Raw genomic sequence first — 20,102 nt, forward strand, 5'->3', positions numbered from 1 at the left:
GACCTCAGATCAAGGTCAAGAAGGGGTCCATGTAAAAGTTTAGGGTTGGTACTTAAATGAGATCAAGAGCAACAAGCAGATAAGTTGGAATAGGAGTAAACTTGGAAAATGTACTCCAATATTCCCTAATGGCTGGCTGGACCACACACCCATTAAGGTTTGAGTAGTTGCTTCAGGTTGTGCCAAGATCAACAGAAGCATGGAATAGACTTGTTTCCATATTGTACATATTTTGATTTGTCACAGAAGGAAAAGCAGAGGTGGAAGTAAGTTTCCTAGTAATGGATGACAGTTTTGGCGCGGGCGCGGGCACAAGCTCTCGCGCGATTTCGGAACGAGATTTGCGTTCTAGCGTCCTGAGGTTTGGATACAGACCACAACAAAGAGCGATCGTCAGGTAATGTGGAGGTTTTCGTTCACTTCTCATCTCTAGTTGTTGTGGGACACTCATTGAGACTATCTGAGCCGGTCAGTGTGGGGCAAAAGCACGTTAGGGCGGACTTTGACGCTGGGGGGCCAGCTGCCCCATACTTTTCGCTAGCCGAGCTGCTAGCTGAGCTGCTAAGCTGCCTGCCTGGCTAAATACTGGAGCTATGTCGAAAATTCATTTCTCCATCACTCACATGTATGAAATTACATATGGAAACAGACCCCAGGTTGAAAAAAACCGAAGTTCCCCTTTAATTGTCTTGATGCATAATCATCATAGCATACCATCAATATAGGGGCTCAGAAATATCTACCATTCAACATTTACTAAACACTGCATCACATATAAACACTGTGCACCACAGATGCAGCCTATATGGTATGCAATATTGAAGTGATTTAATGGGAATGCTTCTCTCCCCAGAGGTTTATGCGGAATGACAAACAAGTACTGCTGGGAGTTGTATGGCAGCAATTACAATGACAGTTTCCCCAGAGACATATGGAGCATATGTTTTATTACATATGAAAATAAAAACATTTGTCTCCTGTGCATAAAATGTAATAATGGACAACAGACTAAAAAGCAACCCAATTCAGTTAACTTTCATTCAATTCCACTACGATTATTGTTATTACAGCTAGTTATATAAGTGGGAACCGTGCATATTACAAATTAGGATAATATAACATTTTTATTACTTAAATATTAAAAATAATTAATTATAATATTATTAAATATTGTTAATGCATATTTCATAATATGTAATGTACAAAAATCCAACTATATTTCATAATGTAACCTACACAATACACACTAGTAATGTGTCTGTGTATCATGAGTATGGGATCTGTTTTTGCCAGTTCACCCATTTTGTCTGACGGTAATTTGACACCAGTAAACAAAGTAGTCGTGACTCCCCCAAAGCCAATCCCAGCTCAGTAAAATCCACCAACAGCCAATCAGATCGCAGAACCGTTTGAAATGAACGCTGAGCGGACCAATCAGAAGCCTTCGCGCCTTCCTAGTCACTGGTGGGTTTTGGCCGGAGAGGGAGGGAGAACGAGTTCTACGTCAAACGTTAGCAAAGTTCGTTTAAAATATTTTAAAGCTTAATTTATTAATTCCTTGTCTCGCTAAGGATATTTTTACCATTAAATCTTCTGGATTATACACACAACTTTAAGGTAAGTGCATCTACACGCCACGTACGTTTGTAATGCAGAATAGCAAATCGCTCTACGTTTCTCTTTGTTGGGAAATTGGGGCTTAGCCGAAGCTAACTCAGGCTGGCAGTGTAACGGTGATACGTACTCCGACTAATTTCTGAAAACTTAATTTGTTTCTACTGGTCCAAATACAAATACTGTCGAGAGTGGGGCGTTACGTGTACATTGGCAACCCTTCTTCGTTATAGCGTGAAGTTTGATTAGAATTATCTGGTAGTTTTGTGACGGTAACGATACTCTTGCGGACGGGCTGGTCGCCGACGTCCAGATTAACGCTAGGAAACCAGAAATTAGACGGTGCCCGCTTAGTGAAAGACACTCTTTAATAGACTGCAACGCTAACATTAGCCTGTTCGGATTTTAGCTGCCTGCGTACCTCATACTTTAAAATCTGTTCGTAGTGTTTTGTGACTGAGTTTGGTTTTGTAGAACTTATTCATACGTGCTTGGGGAGTGTTTCTTTGGCGGATGCGTTTGTTTTCTTCGCCAGCAGTATTTGAATGCATGACGTTTTCCCTCCTTTCCTTTTTATCGCTTGTAGCTGCATTGGGGCTATCTTGAAGCTAACAAAGCTAACGTAAGCAGCATTTCGTTAAAGCAACAGCTCCTGTATATTACAGCGGAGTTGTGACATAAATTATGAGCTACCCTTAAACAATCACGTATTAAATCGTCTTCCCTAACCGTATGGATCCGAAAGCAAGAAAAGCAAATTTACAATAAATAAAAGTGGTTGATATTATTCGCATTTATCTCAAATAACACACAATGCTGCTGTGAAATGAGAGAAAAGTCCATACAAAAATGTGCTAGTTTGGACATTTTAAGCAGAACGTTGGTTTACATTGTTTTATTCTTGTGATATGTGCTTTGCATTAAATATTCTGATATACATAAAAACGTATTCTAATAGAGATCTATGCAAAGTAACATTCTATTACGCAATATCCTAACTTAGCATTAAAGTGAATAGTAATAGGAGGAGTAAAGTTTGTCCCGCTATCTGCTTTATTTCTCTCATCTGAAGGAGATCGGGTGGATTTGTCTTACTCCTTTAAATGATAAATATTCCAGAAATACAGCAGTGTTAACCCAAGAAGTTATTACTTCCTCAGGGGGAGTTTACAACTTGATTCACATGTCACATTTCAAAGCGGCTGCGTACCAGGTGGAGCTCAACAGCAGTTTCCAGCACAAAGAGGTGGGGTTGGGGATGGGTGGGGGGTCTCTGCCTGACTCCTATTTAAAACTCCACCCACGTTACAGTCGTATCCTTTCATCCACCAAGCCCTGAGATCTGATGGGAAACGATCATCAGTCAGGATTCAGCCCTGACTTCCACATCCCATATGGGACTCAGCAAGCAAGCCAGGAGAACAGCGCAGGGACATACTTTGGGTGTGTCGCACTGAGATGGTTTTCACGCAGATGATGTGGATTTTTTGTGTTTTGAAAAGATTAGATCATTTGCTGGTGGATTAGGGGCAAACTCAGAACTTTTGACTTTCCTTGCCTGTTAATAATAATCCTGGTTTCTGGATTTGAGGAGCCTTTGTAAATGAGTGGGCTTATTTTGTGATTAGAAGGATTACAGGAAATGGATGAGGTACACGTCGGATTTGATTGGACAGCAGCAACATATTGGAGCACAATAATCAACTTTTGTTATCAGTTTTGCCAATAGGTGATGAGTATATATGACGGTTAATTCATTTTCAGGAGTACAATTTAGGATCAAAAGCACAACCTAAACAACTAATCCTAACCTCAAAGTAGCTTCTATATGTTGTGTGACATTTGCTCAAGCAAGGCTCTGTGTTAACCGCTGGAATTTTAATTAGCAAGTCTGGTGACAGGAGGCAGTCATTAGGGTACGTGGCTAAAATTGTCATCGGTAGAGAGCTGGAAGCAAAGACCCAAATTTGCTTTGCTGAAGCCAAAGCGTGTTGTCTTGAATGTGTTTAAACCAGTGTTTCCTTCTTTAGAGTAACTTATGTTCTTCTTAAAGTGCTACTTATTTTACTTCCTGCAGTGTGTCCTATGTGGCCTTATGCTAGCAGTAGCGAGATTTAGAAAAACAGAAACATGCATAATTCAATTAACAGTTTATGTATGTATATATATATATATATATATATATATATAAAATCGTGAAACTAACCTTTTTAAAGTTTATAAGTTTATGCAGAATGACAGAAAAACTTTGAAACCAATCAAACTCAGTGGGTGTCTGTTGTAAAACTGACCCGCTGTTAACACCATTTTATAAGGCCACTTGAATTTCATGGTTGTCGTCAAACTGGGTGCTAGACGTGACAAACTTGCTAGCTACAACTGCTCTTTTTTTTTTTTTTTTTTCATTTGTTGTGTGGCTGATGAATTCCTTGCCTGGTTGGCTGTGACTTGAATGGAACAACTCTTTCAGACAGACAGCTTTGGGTAAACCTAGCAGGGACAGACCTGTCAGCAGTTCTGCAGTACTGTGATGGTTTTCTAGCCACTGTGCCTCCCTGGTCGCTCATGTTCCATAATGCTGACCTTGCCTGGCCCACCTCATTGTGTACAGCAGTCCACACTACTGTTGGATTCTGCCGTTCTAAAGTGTTCGCTAACGTAAGTTGTTTGTCCTCCTATAACACTTGGAAATTGTGAACCAGAAATGTATACAAGTTGATCAAGTGTGTCAACTTGGACGCCATTTGAACCCCAAGATAAGCGTAAGACAAAAATGGTAGTTTGTCATTTTAATTAAAAAAAAAATTTTTAAGTGCACTAATTCCTATTTGTAGTGCAACTAGAGCAAATCATCTCTAAGTTATTTGTGATACTTATTAAGTTATTTTTCCCTTGTCCACCAAGCCAGTTCAAGGTCTAGTTTGTGCCAGTGGCAAATCCTAAATCAATTGTTTTCATTTCAACAACCAAAGAATTATCTGTCAAAAAAAGCAAACAAACAAAAAACACCGCTTGTCTGTCAAATCCAAAGATAAAGAAAAAATAGAGCATCAGTATGGATGTGTAATTCAGTCAGCATTGTATGGAAAGCAAGTTTTTCTGTTAATTTATAAGCTAAATTTTGGAATGTGAGTAGAGCAAATGTTCACAAACACCAACTGCTAATTTCAACAGCTAGCTGGTGATATTACAACATCAAATGGCAAGGGGAGATGAGTAGTGACTTTGTGAGCGTTATGGCAGTGGTAAAGTGGAGGGAGCTTCAGTGACAAAACCAGTGTTCAGATGTATACAGTGGAGCAATGATGTGGCTCTCTAGGCCATGGAAAAGCAAACTGGTTCTTCAAGCATTCGCTGATTGAATTAAATCTGAACCAGTACCAGCTAAGAACAGGGATTTTAGCAATTTTGAAGCAGGTACTGCTTAACAGTCTCTATCACAGTCAGAAAAGTAGCAGGGTAGTTGGTGTGAGCAATAGCATTTAACTTTTTTTGTTTTTAATGAGGATGACCTCAGTTTGCTGCACCATCTATCTGTCAAGTTATTTTCACACATCAGAAAAAACTGTTAATCAGAAGTGCACTTTCAATTGACTTTCATTTTTTCCTGTGTAGTTGAGGGTTTCCCTCAGGGAATTTGGTCTAGTCTGTGGATGTAGCAGTGTATTATGTTGTCCTAAATTAAATTTTAGATTTTATTATGTTGATGAGCAAGTGCCCGAGGAGTGGCCAGAACAACTCATCCAGGTCAGGTTGGAGTAGCAGCGGGGGCTGATTTTTCTCATCTGCCTCATTCTTTTTTGGCTCAGGAGCGCCCTACGTCTCTAAATTAAGTCCTCTGTACATGCTTGCTCTAATCCTTAGCCTTGTGCTTTTTTGAACAACATTTACTAAGCACAACCACATGATAAATTGTGTGTTGGTCATTCATTGTGTTGCTTTGCAAACCACTTGTTTGTATGATTATTGAGTTTGTGATTTTAAAAAGTTCAATTACCACTATTTTCCTTAAATGGTGCCCACAACAGAACAACTTATTGAGATGTCAGTGTTTAATGTTGTCATAGAATTACTTTCCAGTCGTTACACTGTATGTGAAGAGAGAAAGTCGAAGTATATAAGTGCCAAAGCAGTGTGAGTGAGAATGAAACCATTGAGATTTTGAGAGGCCACTGTCCTTGTCATTCAAGCAGACTGTTGAAGTTTCAGCTCATGCTGGGCTTCAGTGGACTGCATGGGGACTAAAAGAGTGGGTGCAATGACAATGACTATCATTGTTCGAAAATTTTCATCTTCGCTCTTCATAGCAATTGCAAGTTATGTTTGCACCCACTGCACTGGCAGATTTTTTGTAAATATTACTAAATATACTCAAAATCACAATTTGAGTTTTAAGAATAAATTAGGAACATCTGGCTTAAAGCAATTGGATGAATGCAGAGAATGTTTAACAGTGGTTTCCTCTTTTAATCCAAAAAACATTGTTTAGGAAGCTCTTTAAAAGCCTTGAAAAAAATATATCTTTTATCTCTTGACTTCTGTGTCTCCATTCTTACTCGTTTTTCTCCTGCCTGTCTACTGGTTGTGTCTTGACTCTCCTGTATTTCCCCTATATCTCCTGTCCTCCTCCTTTTACTTTCTCTTTCCCTCCTCCCATACTTTATTCTGCTCTCTTTGTTAATTTCTTGTGTTTGTTTCTTTTTCAGGTCAATGACAATGCCTCCTGTAAAGTACCAGAAAGGAGACACGGTGATGGGCCGCTGGCCTGGTAGCAGTCTGTACTATGAAGTGAAGGTGCTGGACTTTGATGTTAAAAGTAAACTCTATACTGTCATCTACAAGGATGGTACAGAGCTGGAACTGAAGGAGCAAGACATCAGGGTAGGACTACTTGCAAGCTACATTTCTTTCTGTCTTTCACAGTTTCAGTTTAAACAGTTTCTTGGGAAGTATTTAGTAATTTTTCAGGGGTAAGATTAGATTTCTGGGTTAACAGATATAAAGGGAGTGTAGGCTTGAACCCTATGGAGTTGGGGATATTAATTGCTTTATTTTTTTTCTTAAACAAAGGTTTAGGTGCAAATAAAACTTAAACAAGTATTGTGATTAGGACTGTCGATGTGAAGTTATAGAATGTTATGTGCATATGGACTCACTGTAACCCCAATGTCAGCCCCAACAGCTTTTTGTAAATGATTTTTTTTTAGCTGTTATACCAGTAGTTTTCAAAGGTAAAAAAAAAAGAATCATCTAATACTTTTACTGTCATTCTGTTTTCCTCTAGAAAATGAGTTACTAAATAAGAAATCTTGCAAAGGCCTTGCAAGTAATATTTCGTGACCCTACTGTGTATAAGTTCCTTCATTGTGTAAATATACCTTTTTAATACACATAAGAAGACATTTTTAATATCTCTGCTAGTTCTTCTCTATATAGTACACCCTTATGACAAAGTATACTACTGTTAATGGTTTTGGTCTCCCTTTTTCTTTTATTGCTGTTTTTTCTTAGAGTTTGTCTGGTTTCCAAACTCGGTCCCGCTCCCGCTCTCGTTCCCAGTCTCCAGGCCGCCGTCGTAGTCGGTCGCGTTCTCCTGCAAGGACCACTCGTCGCTCATCTTCTCGGACAGCTGCAGCCGTTGCTGCTGCGGCTATAACAGACAGTGCACCATCCTCCCGCAAGGATATAAAGCTGAAGGATACATTGGAAGTCAGGCTCAGCCCCCTGGTAAGTGCCACAGCTACTTTTTCATTTTCTGATCAGTAGCACTGGTGAACCTGAAGAAGCTGATATGCAGAAAGGCAGGTTGAAGGATATTATCAGAAAGAGTATGCATATATCCAGTTTACGAAGGTAATAATGGTAAATTTTATGTTTGAGTTATTGTCCCATATATAGGGATTCTGTTCTTCAGCACTGACCCAACTGTGTGTTTGTAGTCGTATTTGTTGTTTTGAATAGGTACGATACACAAACATGGCCCTGTTGCCTGCCTAGGAGCCTTATCAAACTCACCATGCATTAATGCATTTTATACCAGTCAAAGTCGTGTAATCAGTTACCACTTGGGGTTTTTTTTCGGACTCAGAATGGGCCTTTGTGCAACTATGTACGACAGTAAGCATTATCAGTCCATGTACAGTAAATTCAATGGGTCTGTGCTACCGTATTTGATGGAAAACTATGCATTTTGTGTTATTTCTGATCATTTAATAGACAAAAATGTCTGTTACACTTGAGTAAATCAGAATCTAATTAGCAAAATGCGTTTTTAAAAACTGTCTTACTATTTTATTTTCAGTTCTTATGATTCTGATTTTCATTTGGTGCCAGCTACAATCTTTTCTGGGTGTGAGGATAGTGAGTAGATGCCAAAAATGTTTCTGTGCAGGAACAACCCTGATGGCAGAAATGATAGCCTGGAAAATGTGTGGAATTTAAAAAGCAAACTGCAGCCAAGTGTACACAAAGTCATTTGTAAAAAGGTTGCAACAGTAAGTGGAGCCTAAACTGATTCAGGTTTTGCTTCCTGGAGCTACATTTTGCTCTTAATGTTAAGAGGCAACAGTGACAGTCTCTGCTCCAGAATAGCACATTTTATTTCTAGGATGTGCCTTGAACTTGAAAGAAGCAGTTATAGGTTTGCTTTCTGCAACAGTCATGCAGGCATACTGCAAGAGTCCTAGGCTGATGGGGTCATTTGTTGTTTCATTGTGGTTATGTGGTAAATGAAGTTCTGTAATTTCCTCTCACTGCTGGAGTAGAATTTGTCAATGATGTTAATATCAATCACTGTTCCTCAACACATAGTTTTTATCTTTTTATTTTTTATTTTTATTTTTTACTTCCCTCATCAGGTAATTTTGATTTCGGGCACTAAATTCCAGCCTTGATTTGCTGTGATCAAGATTATCTCACATCTGATGTGCCATAAAATGAAAAACATACTGTGAAAAATGAGAAGGAAAATCATATCACTGTAGATAATGACAAGTCTCTGTCCCATGCAAATAATTGAAGATGTGCCATTAGCTGATTTTAAAAAGATGTGTACTTGCCTGGCAAAATCCAGTTCATTGTCAAATGCCCTAAATCATCAGTACCTTGTCATTGTAGGGAAATGTGTCAGTGTGTGTCTCTCTGCCACTCTAGATTGTGACCATAACACCGTCACGTTCCCTCTGTCTACTCCTCACGTTTTTTTCCCCTTTTTGTCTCTTTCTCATCTCCATCAATCTCCCTCCATTGTTTGATGGGCAGCAACAGACAAAGGCAGCAGAGAACAATAGCAACAATAAGCATGAAAAGAAAGAGGAGAATAACACTGCTAGCAAAGTAAATGAGGTGAGTTTTGTCTTGTACTTAAAAAATGTTCAACTGTGTGTAAAACTTGATAAGTTTTGCATTTTTAGAGATGATAATTGAATGAGAGGTTAAATGATAAATGGGTAGTTGATACTGGCATTTCCCAGCTGTTGTCAGTACACAGGTGAAGGTAAACCAAATTTATCAAACACACAAGAAAAATGTGAAGAAATCAAAAGGAGAACATGTGAAGAACACTTAATTTGAAGTGAGTTTTACAAAAAGAGGAACTACAAGCAAAACAGCTGATATTCTGGGCGTTACTCACTTTTTAAAAGTGAATGGGCTTTGAGAGAAGTTGGAGCTAGTGGAATGTCATGATGCATGCACGTTTGGGGGCCGTGTGTGTTTTCCAACCGGGAGAGGCTCCCCTCACAAGACTGTTTGATTTAGCCAGTCACATGGTGTACCAACATGTGCCGCTTCTTTGCTTTCTCTGCTTTTGACCATTTCTGACAGCTTTGCAGGGTCGATTTTTGTTGACCAAGTACCGAAAGATGTACATCTATCCTTCCTGAAGGAATTAAGATACAAAATTTGTAATATTGGCAATCTGAATTTAATATCTCTCTGTACAGTTGTAGATGTGAGACCAGGAAGTCTGTAAATTTCATTGTTTGTCTATATGTTTAAGTGCCCTAAGTAGCAATCCTCGATAGCTGCCCTCTATAAGAAGCTTTCTGTAGAAAACAGAGAGCTCAGTGACAGCTTTGGGAATGTGTTTTTTTTAGTTAAATGAAGATAAAGCGTCAAGTTGACTTTTCTTCAAAGGCTTGAAATTGAGAAGAACTTGAGCTGGCGATGACTGACAAAGAGTTTCAGTATTTGGGAATTGTACTGTTTGATTGACATTTTGGATTCCCCCAGTTTTATCTTCACAAATGTTTTGTTTTGTATTTGAATGTCATCATGTGGCGTATTATTATTATACAAGAGCAGTGTACTGACATATGTTTCAAATAACACGGCTTTGTATTCGGATAATAAATCAGTTTACTCTCACAGACTTTCTGTTTTTAATAATCAGTCATAGAATAGTGTGAATGATAATGATCTTGTGGATGTGTAAGCAGCACCCTTAAAATCATGAGATTAGTCATTTTTGTATTCATGACGCTTTCTATCCTCAATGCATCCAAATGCTTAACTGTTAAAATCATAGTATACCAGTGAACTCTGAGTTTAACCTCTGTGCTCCCTCATATATGTATTTGGAGCTATGAATTCAATTAATATGTGAATTTAAAAATATTTTCTTCCTCCAAATAGCTAAAATGTTTTGTCTATATGATGGTCTACAGACTAAAATATTGTCAATCAGCTTGTACAGGTGACAAAGGATTGCAAGATTTGATCAAACACACCCGTTATCATGTACAGGAACTTTTCTAAAACTGTGATGCCACATCTTGTAAAATGTATCATTTTAATCTGCCGTTCTGTATTTCTTTTAATGGTTTGAAATCCTAAATAAGCATCAATCTCTTTCCAGAACATTGAGGCAAAGGCAGACACAGAACCTGAGAAGAACCAAGGCCGCTACAATCTGCGCCGCAGGAAGGATGATGGCGAGGGCAAACCGGAAGTGCAGGAGGAGGAGGTTAAAGTGGCTGCACCTGCTCCTGCTGCCACCCCCTCCACCCCACTAGACTTTGGAGGGAAGATAGGTAGGTTACAAGATGTCAGTACACACAGTAACCGGGGAAGGATGTTTAAAGAAAAGTCTTTGATGTTCATTTATGTATTTTCATTTCCCATTTTTTGAGGGTGTGTTTTACCTAAGTGTAACCCTCTCACCATCGCCTCATGATAAGAGGAACACTTCATGACAAAACTGATAAAGTAATTACCCCTATAAGTAGACACAACTAAACAAATGGTGAAAGAGACACCTCAAAATATAGTAACTGTCCAGGGTAACATTTGATTTGCACTTAAAGGGGAACTTCGGGTTTTTTTCAACCTGGGGTCTGTTTTCATGTCTTTTCATACATGTGAGTGATGGAGAAATGAATTTTCGACATAGCTCTAGTATTTAGCCAGGCAGGCAGCTTTGCAGCTCAGCTAGCAGCTCAGCTAGCGAAAAATATGGGGCAACTTGCCCCCCCCCCCTCGCTTCAAAGTCCGCCCCAACGTGCTTTTTTTCCCCCACACTGACCGGCTCAGATAGTCTCAATGAGTGTCCCACAACATACTAGAGATGAGAAGTGAACGAAAATCTCCACATTACTTGGCGATCGCTCTTTGTTGTGGTCTGTATCCAAATCTCAGGACGCTAGAAAGCAAATCTTGTTCCGAAATCGCGTGAGAGCTCGCGCCAAAACTTGTTTGGCTATCGAGCTATCGCACGATTTCGGAACGAGATTTCGGAACAGAAAATAAAACCTTAATCAGTTAAAAACATTAATAGAACACCATTATTTCTATATTTAAACAGTGTTGACAACCTTAAATTGTCTTGAAAATGTAAACTATTTAGCTTTTCCAAAAAAATAACCAACAGTGGAATTTGACTTACAAATACAGACACATTAAATGTAAATATTAATTATGCAAAAATACGTATGCACCGTCGTAGTCAACAAGCAAATATTTGGCAAAGAGAATGAAAATATCTGATTTTTATCAGGTTATTACAGAATTATTGCTTCTGACATGATGTAAACATGGGTAAAAGTGTACATTTTATTACAGAACTGTTTTGTAGATTTGCAGAAGTTTCTAATTTTCTGATCAGTCACTTAACTGTATAGAGTCACAGCATATCAGGGTCACATAAAGATAGAATTTAATCTATTTTACCTATCGCGTTACAATAAGAACAATAAGCGTTTTGTGCCATCTCTGTTATCATACATTATGCACAGTGTCTATGAAAGATCAGAGCACTGACAGGCTAAATGTGTCACACAGTCTAGAAAATGAAACAAATATCTGCTTTTCTTTCGGCCATTGTGCCTCAGCCTCACCATCATGTGTTGTCCATAAGTCACTCTATCTCTCATGGCTCAGCTGTGCGACTTCCTGGACTGCTGGGAAGCATAGTAATTGGCAGTGTGAAACCAGTCAGTTAATTGCTGTGCATTTGTCCATATAACAGCGGTGTCTAGCTAGATGTGAAGAAACTGACATTGGTATGTCTGGCATGTCTTTTCCTGCCTCCAGGAGCATACTTCTGGCTGCTCTTCCTGCCAGCCTGGGTTCTCTTTGTGATACTTCAGGGCAACCTGGAGGACCCCAGCCTGGCAAACTTCCCCCCTCCTCTGCCTCCACTTGAAGCCTTCTGGGATCCCCAGGCTCTCGTCTTTGTCATCCTCTGGATCTTATTCCAGGTCTTGCTCTACGTCTTGCCTGTTGGAAAGGTTAGTGAGAAAAGCTGAATTATTCTGTATAAACAAAGATAAATGTACGAATTACAGACCAAAGCAGTCATTGTAGGTGTGCGACACAAATGCAATCTGACTTCTTTACTCCTTCTTTAATAATATTTAATATTATTATCACAGTGTTTTACTGAGCCCAGTGCAAACAATCTAACAAGGTTGTAGCTGCTTCTCTGTATGCACTGGTGAACCAGCACATGAGCAGGAGGCAGGAATTGGATTAATGGTCAGGAGTAACACTTAATGAGCAGCTTCATAGGGAAAAGAAAGCCCTCGTTCTTTCCCTCCCGGCCCGTTTCTGCCCCCTGATATCTTACACTAGCTGAGATTACTCTCTGCCCATCTAAATGCTAAATCGCGTATTTTTCTTGCAAAAAGTATTTCATTTCAAGTAGCACTTTCTTCTTATAGAAATATCTTCATGCCCTGTCCTCCTTCCAAAGTCACTGCAGTGTTCATAGTCTGCTGTTAATCCAGCTGTTTTTCTTCTGTTTCTCTCTCTAGCTGAGTGAGGGAATGCCACTGAGGTCTGGGGAGAGGCTGAAGTACAGAACTAATGGTGAGGCTTTGTGAAGCCATTGCTCTGAGTCCATCTCCCACTGGAAAGATATTGAGCCTATTCCATTACAATCCGTTAGTCTCAGTCACTTAGTGTGACTGTGGTCTCATTTGAACTTATTTATATGTTTTGTTCATTCATTTTGTCACATGTAGTGAACTTGGACACATTGATTCTGTGCCTTCACTACCATTCACCAGTTATTGCTGTACTTTCTGACAAACAGATATATATACATACAGACACACATACACTTGGTAGTTTTGATTTAATCTTTGGTTTCTTGGATTTAGTCTTCCCCATCTTTCTTCCCTTTGTCTCTATGTATGTTTGCGTCAAAAAACTTTTTTGTCCCTCCAGGTTTCTTTGCCATCGCGGTGAGTGCTCTAGCGGTGGCAGCAGCAGTGCACCAGGGTGTTGACCTCACTTACGTCCACAGCCGCTTCTTGCAGCTGGCCACAGCCACCTTCATCATCTCCGTCCTGCTTAGCATCTACCTGTATATCCGCTCTCGCTACGCTGCCCCTGAACAGCTGGCACTGGGAGGAAACTCTGGTAAGAGCAAAGATCAGAAGTTACCAATCGGATACTTTCTGTCACACCTCTTCTCATAATTTGTTGATTTTCACTGTTGTCTGTTAATATTTGCACTTCCTGAGTTCTTTTTTCTTGATGTAATTCTCCAGGCAACGTGGTTTATGACTTTTTCAAAGGACATGAGCTCAATCCCCGTATTAAGAGCTTTGATCTGAAATTCTTCTGTGAGATGCGTCCTGGACTAATTGGCTGGGTGAGTTGTCGTTGGAAACTAAAGCAAAAACATTTAATGAGCACTTAATATTACAATCTTTTGTTTCATCTTATTATTTCTACAACCAAACTGTTTTATGTTTTTTTATAGCCAGATACCATGACTGTAAATCAAACTGAATGCACTCAGTATGTCTTGATTTAAAATGTGCCTTTCTACCACAGCCTCTTCAAGAATTTTGATTGATCTGTTTTAAATGGGCCTTTAGTTTTCTAGTCTGATTGCACACTCTAGTGGCCATATGAGGAAGTGATTCTTAACCTCAGTCGTGGTGTGAACCCTGCGTTTGCTTGTGGCTGTGAGGTTAATACAGACTGTCAGTTTAGATTTTCTAGAGCTGAAGAACTACAGCCGTATTCGCTGTGAAAAACCGATGTATTCAGATACTTTCTAGATAACTGAGAGACAAGCATAGTAATATTGGACTTTGTCTTTAATTGTCAGTGTTTGATCAACTTTGCCATGGCTCTGGCGGAGATGAAGCAGCAGGGTCTGGATGCTCCATCATACTCCATGATCCTCGTGAACCTGTTCCAGCTGCTCTATGTGGTGGACGGTCTGTGGAATGAGGTACACTGATGAGCAAAAGCCTGCTCACTTTCTCAAAGATGTTACTCAGGGACACATTTGATAAAACAAATTAACTGACTAAATGGTCAGCTAAACAGCTTGTAAATGAATCTTTAGCTCATGTTCAGACTGAATGGAGGATGACTGAATGTGTCCGTCTCTCTCCCAGGAGGCCATCCTGACCACCATGGACTTGATGCATGATGGTTTTGGCTTCATGTTGGCGTTTGGTGATCTGGTGTGGGTTCCTTTTACTTACACCCTGCAGGCTTATTACCTGGTCAGCCACCCCAACCCCCTGAGCCTCCCAGCAGTCGCAGCCATCCTCCTACTCAAATGTAAGTAGAGGCGTAACATCCAGCTGAACAACTGAGTTTATTGCTGTATTGAAACTGATTTTGTGACGAGTTGTTATTACTTGATGGCATTTTGCGTAGCTGCTGGGATGAAGAGGCTAATTCTCAGAGATGACATGAACATATGAGCAGTCATTTTATTTTCCTAGGTTCTAAAGTACATGTATTGGTGTTGAAGTTCCCTCTTGGCCTCTCTCTGTTTCAGTCGTTGGCTTCTACATCTTCAGGAAATCCAACTCTGAGAAGAATGCCTTCAGGAGAAACCCATCAGACCCTAAGCTGTCCCGTAAGTTCTCCTGCAGATTTCAGGATAATGTGTCACTGTTATGTAACGATAATATAAAAAAATTCCCATGATAATTTTTAAAATTCCCTCTGTTGGAAAATTGCTGTTAGCTATTATAGTTCCTGATGTTTGAGCTCTTTAGTAATCTCCACACCAGAGTTACAGTGTGTTATATCAGTTATAGGAGTTGCAGCAATAAAATGCTCAATGTAATTCAAAATAATAGGGAACTTATCCAGAGCAGGTTAGCCTGAAGGCTTCAGTTCTTGTCCTCTAACTGCAGAGCCTTAGATTCATACCTGGAGTATTGATCAAATGTTTTAGACATTAAAAGTAAAGTGAGGTTGCTTTCGAGATGAATAGCATGAAATGTATGTTGTCATATGATAGTATTTCTCTCTGATGAGAGCTGTGCAGACACTGGCAAAACTCGACCCTACAAATTTATGAAAATGCATAAAAATTAGTTTTGTCCTGTTTGATAAACACTACAGGTACTCCTGATTATTTTTCAAGCATTTTATATTACAATGTGATTCAAGGACCTGACCTTTTTTAGCTTTCTGTTTACATTTGTCGTTTCTTTCCATTCTCATTAGATTTGAAAACCATCCCCACAGCTACGGGGAAAAGTCTGCTGGTCTCTGGCTGGTGGGGCGTGGTCCGCCACCCCAACTACCTGGGAGACCTCATCATGGCTTTGGCCTGGTCTCTACCTTGTGGTAAGTTTGCTTGACATTTGTAAACAAATAATCACTGACCAAGGGTGCCAGTTACATAAATCAAGAAGCAGGATGGAGTGAGTGTGACGTCTTAAGCGTGTGTTTTAGATGGCTTACATTGGTATGCCAATCAGTTCAACTTATTTTATTCCATGTGGGGGAATTATATCCCACAATGAGGTACAAACTGTTGGCATTAAAGTTTAGAATCCAGACATCATTAATAAATGAAATGTCTGGAAAGTAAAAAGGTGAAAATATTTGGCAACTTAAAGAACAACTGTGTGTATTTTAATGTTTGTGGACACAATGATCCTTGAGAGGTTGGTTGTTAAAACTGCATTGTTAACGACAGGTTGTCAGGTTTGGCAAAGTGAATGTCGTACTACTCTGAACTCTGAGCTGAAATGCTAACACCTTTCACCTAAACAATCGGATATCATGACATACTTCCTGCAGCAGAGAGAAAGTTTAGTGGCCTCTGGCAAATTCTAATGCCACTCTTCCATCATTTACACTGATCCTAATTGTTTCCTATTTTACTGAGTTTTCTAATCGGGGACATGTTATAGATTATTGTAAAAGAGAATTAGTTTTTTTGTGTTTTAACTCATGCAGTCTGCAAATATGCATGAACATTTAAAACCATGCCTATTCCTGACTGATCAGATCTTTAGTTTGTAGGAATCAATAAAACTTAAATTTCTGAACTGACACATTCACTATAAGGTTTATCCACACATACCTCAATGACGGTTCATGTATTGTTAAAAATTAGCAAGGCTATTTTATTTTTATTTACATTTTTTTTACCGGTTTTGTCTAACTTATGGGTTGGTTTTAAGTTATTTATAATAAACCTGTGCCAAAAATACCTAGAAAATAACATGATGTGAATGTTGTGAGTCATCTTAACTTCTAAGCATCCTTTACTGTACAATGCACAGTGTAAATGATGATATAATTAACTGACTTATTCATTCATTAAACAAACATTTGTGTGGTGTATTTGGGAAAGTGCACAGAAGTCCATGTGAGAGCACAGAGTGTGGTTTTTTTTTTTTTTAAATAACAGAATAAGTACTGTGAACAGATCAGAATAAATGACATTGCTTTCTGCTAACTGACAAATTCACTGAGGATGAAATAATGTTTTTCATCGACTCCTTAGGCTTCAGCCACCTCCTGCCGTGGTATTACATGATCTACTTCGTGATCCTTCTTGTGCACCGAGACTCGCGTGACATGAGCGAGTGCAGGAGGAAGTACGGCTCGGCGTGGGACGAGTACTGCCGAACTGTTCGGTACCGGATTATTCCCCGCGTCTACTGAGGAACCCAACGATGGACACTCCAGAGCTGAGGCCTTTTTTTTTTTTTTTTTTTGAACCAACATTACGGCCTTGTGAAGGCTCACTGAAAATATGAATGGATTGACTGACTGATTAGACTTTCTTTCTTAATGCAAGAATTTTAAACGACAATTTTAATTCTCAACTGAAGGAGCTTCAGTGCATTGAATTTATTGAATTTTACAATGAATGAAAAAAGACCCTCATTGGTATGATGGATTTTTCTGGGGAACTGCCTTTTTTTAAATAGAAATTATTTTTTAAAACTTTACAAAACGGGAGAGAAAAAAAACGCCTCTGCTAGGAATGTCTTGTAGGATGTATATTTTTGTATATACACATTTGTTTTTATACTTCCAGAATAACACACCACATGCTTACCTTTTTGGTACATTTCGCCCTTTGCAACCATATTCAAAATGTTAAAGTATGAGCTTGGCTATCATGAATCATTTTGTAAGTACGCCTTCCTATTATAATTATACTGCTTGTGTATATTGTGAAGGATGGGATTTCAAAAAGCTCCCCTTTTTTGATAAGCTGTACAGTGAAAACTCGGACTCATGTTATTTCTCAGGACCCAGGACTTGGCCAGAAAGTTGAATTAGAAAAGTTTTGTCTTAATTTTGTTGTGTATAATTTTATATAGAGATCTAGTTTTGACTTGAGAGTGTAAAATGATTTTAGAGGTTTCAAGAAAAATGCACTAATGCGTTATGGCATTTTTATTTTTTTCTTCTTGCATTATCGATTCCAAAGTATATTTGATTTGGCTTTGCTACCTCAGGTTCGCTCACTGTCCAGTTCTCCCTCGTCGGTGCTCTCTGGGAGGCAGTGTGTGTAATTATGAGTGTTACGTCACTGCTACATGAGTTAAACTTGTCTTTCATTTTACCAGTAACGTTACTATCCATTCTGGTCAAGTGGCAGCCATCCACATCACACATGAGTTGTGCATTTAGGATAGAATTCCCCACAGCTTTCTCTTCATCCTCCATTATTTCCTGCATTGTTGTGGAAACTATTTGTATTTCGTCCTGACAATTTCTGGATCATACTTTCTACAATTAACTGGTTGTTAAATTCTCCACAGTGCCACGTGAATTTGGTTTTGACCTTTTTAAGCTTTAACTTTGCCAGGTCAAGAGACAATGACTATTTTAATGAAGTTTATACTGTGACAATGTGCAGAGCTGTTGGCTGCTTTAGCATTTGTAACCTGTGTATTTGCAAACCTTAAAAAGTATTTTTATGCTTATGCAACTATAGATGATCACGCCAGTAGCAATACGTTAATTAGACTTGGTAGCATTTTTTTTATGCTGTGCTGACTGAATACCCTGTAAATAACGTTTTGTTTTTTTAATCATGTCATTTTGAGTAAAAGAAATGAGTAGTGATAATAGTCATTTTTCTCAGTAGATATTTAATGTTGCTGTTTATTTGGGTTAACTACCTGATTTTGACCACTGTAGTTATGTTTACACACCTAGATCAGCCATGGTTCTGGACAATACTTCAGATTGTATTACAACAAATTTAGATTGGTGTGCTATACTCTTTACCTGATCACAGGGTAAAAACAAATGTTTGATACTTGAGATGCTACAATCCTGTTTGCTCCAGGACACATTGCAGTGATGCATATAATTGTTTATTATTATTATTACGGTGGTAAACTTCACTGTTTGGTTTGACAGCCTATTATTGGAAAGCAATAAGTGGGATGTACGATACTATGACAAAAATGAATGAGGACGTTAACAGGTCCAGCAGGCTGTGAAGAGGAATCAAATCTGAGACAGCGGCTGGAAAAACTTCTGTACAAATGTTGCAGCATGAAATAAAGATTTACAGTATTTCCTTTTTTTGTTTCCTGTGATGTTTTGTCACCTAATATTGTGTTGGTTCCCTTAATGCTGCTAAGACTCCTCTGACCCAGTGGACCTCTGGATATGTTCTGAGGCACCAGGATGGTAGCAATGAGTTCTGTGGGTCTTGTTGGTTGCAGGGTGATACCTACCTAGATCAGGCTTATGCAAGAACATCCCACAGATGCTCAATAGGATTTAGATCTGGGGAGTGTGGAACACGGGTGAACACCTTGGCTCTGTGCTCAGGTCACTCCTGAGCAGTTTTTGTTGTATGTCGGGATGCATTGTCCTGCTGAGGGAGGCAACTGGCTTCAAGGATTGCTGTTGCTTGACCTGCCATGTTCAGATGGGTGGTAGATGTCAAGCATCCATATGGATGTCAGGACTAAAGGTTTCCCAGCACAACATTGCATTATAACAAGATTATCAATGTTATTCACTTTGCCTGCCAGTGGTCAGTGTTGTGGCTCATCGGTGTCCCTCTCCAGGATGAGAGAGGTGTCATTGCCAATGTGGAGAATCTGGAAGAAAAATTTGTTGTTTAGTTAAGCTTAACTTCCTTAACTTTTCCCATTCATTCTCTATGGTAGTTCCTTACAGTACGGATGTAATATATTTTTGGCCACTATGGAGATTTGGGGGGCGCTGTTTCACCCTTTTTAAAAGATTTGCAATCTACTATACTGTACTGCATGCTTTTAACATAAACTTTAGCTTAAACATGTAATCTGTTGATTTTAACTCTGAGTATGACTGGAATTGATTTTGGCGATCTACATGACTTTAAGTTACTGTAATTGCGTCGGGTTTTTGTTTGTATTTCATAAGATTTGTAGCAGTTTTTAAAAGAGAAATGTGACTTTTACTAGGGGGACATTTGCCATCTTAAAAATGTGAAAAAATAATAGCTTAACTGAGCAATGCTTTCCATTAACTAGTGTTACCAAATTACCAAATGAGTTAAGCGTTAATATTAGATTTATATTTGAGAGACCCAATGCTGAAACAATACTTGATATGAAACAACACAGGTTGATACTCAATATCTGATTAATCTTAAGAAATGTTCTCAATTTTTGTGTAATTTACAGTAAATTAAACATATTCAGTGTAAAAAAATACATTTACAGTTTTACTGAGGCAGTATCTATCAGGGCATTATTTTTGTATGTGGATATGCAATATTATCTCTTCAAATGGAATATTTTAAA

The 20,102-nt window shown here is 38.9% G+C and overlaps 1 protein-coding gene across 2 annotated transcripts; it reads left to right on the forward strand.

The window, feature by feature from the left end:
- The first annotated feature begins 1,463 nt into the window (after positions 1 to 1,463).
- On the forward strand, positions 1,464 to 18,884 carry lbr (lamin B receptor). 2 transcript variants are annotated; one of them, XM_022216283.2, is made up of 14 exons: positions 1,464 to 1,617; positions 6,321 to 6,495; positions 7,126 to 7,341; positions 8,875 to 8,958; positions 10,472 to 10,646; positions 12,145 to 12,341; positions 12,867 to 12,921; positions 13,282 to 13,476; positions 13,608 to 13,711; positions 14,177 to 14,302; positions 14,472 to 14,640; positions 14,864 to 14,944; positions 15,544 to 15,666; positions 16,838 to 18,884. In XM_022216283.2, exons 2-14 carry the CDS (start codon positions 6,325 to 6,327, stop codon positions 16,996 to 16,998), a joined length of 1,857 nt encoding a protein of 618 aa, XP_022071975.1. In that variant the 5' UTR covers positions 1,464 to 1,617; positions 6,321 to 6,324; the 3' UTR covers positions 16,999 to 18,884. The 2 variants fall into 2 exon arrangements, with proteins under 2 accessions (XP_022071975.1, XP_051816939.1); XM_051960979.1 differs by lacking the exon at positions 8,875 to 8,958.
- The last annotated feature ends 1,218 nt before the right edge of the window (positions 18,885 to 20,102 follow it).

The sequence above is a fragment of the Acanthochromis polyacanthus genome, chromosome 16 (genome assembly GCF_021347895.1).
Source record: "Acanthochromis polyacanthus isolate Apoly-LR-REF ecotype Palm Island chromosome 16, KAUST_Apoly_ChrSc, whole genome shotgun sequence".
Lineage (NCBI taxonomy): Eukaryota > Metazoa > Chordata > Actinopteri > Pomacentridae > Acanthochromis > Acanthochromis polyacanthus.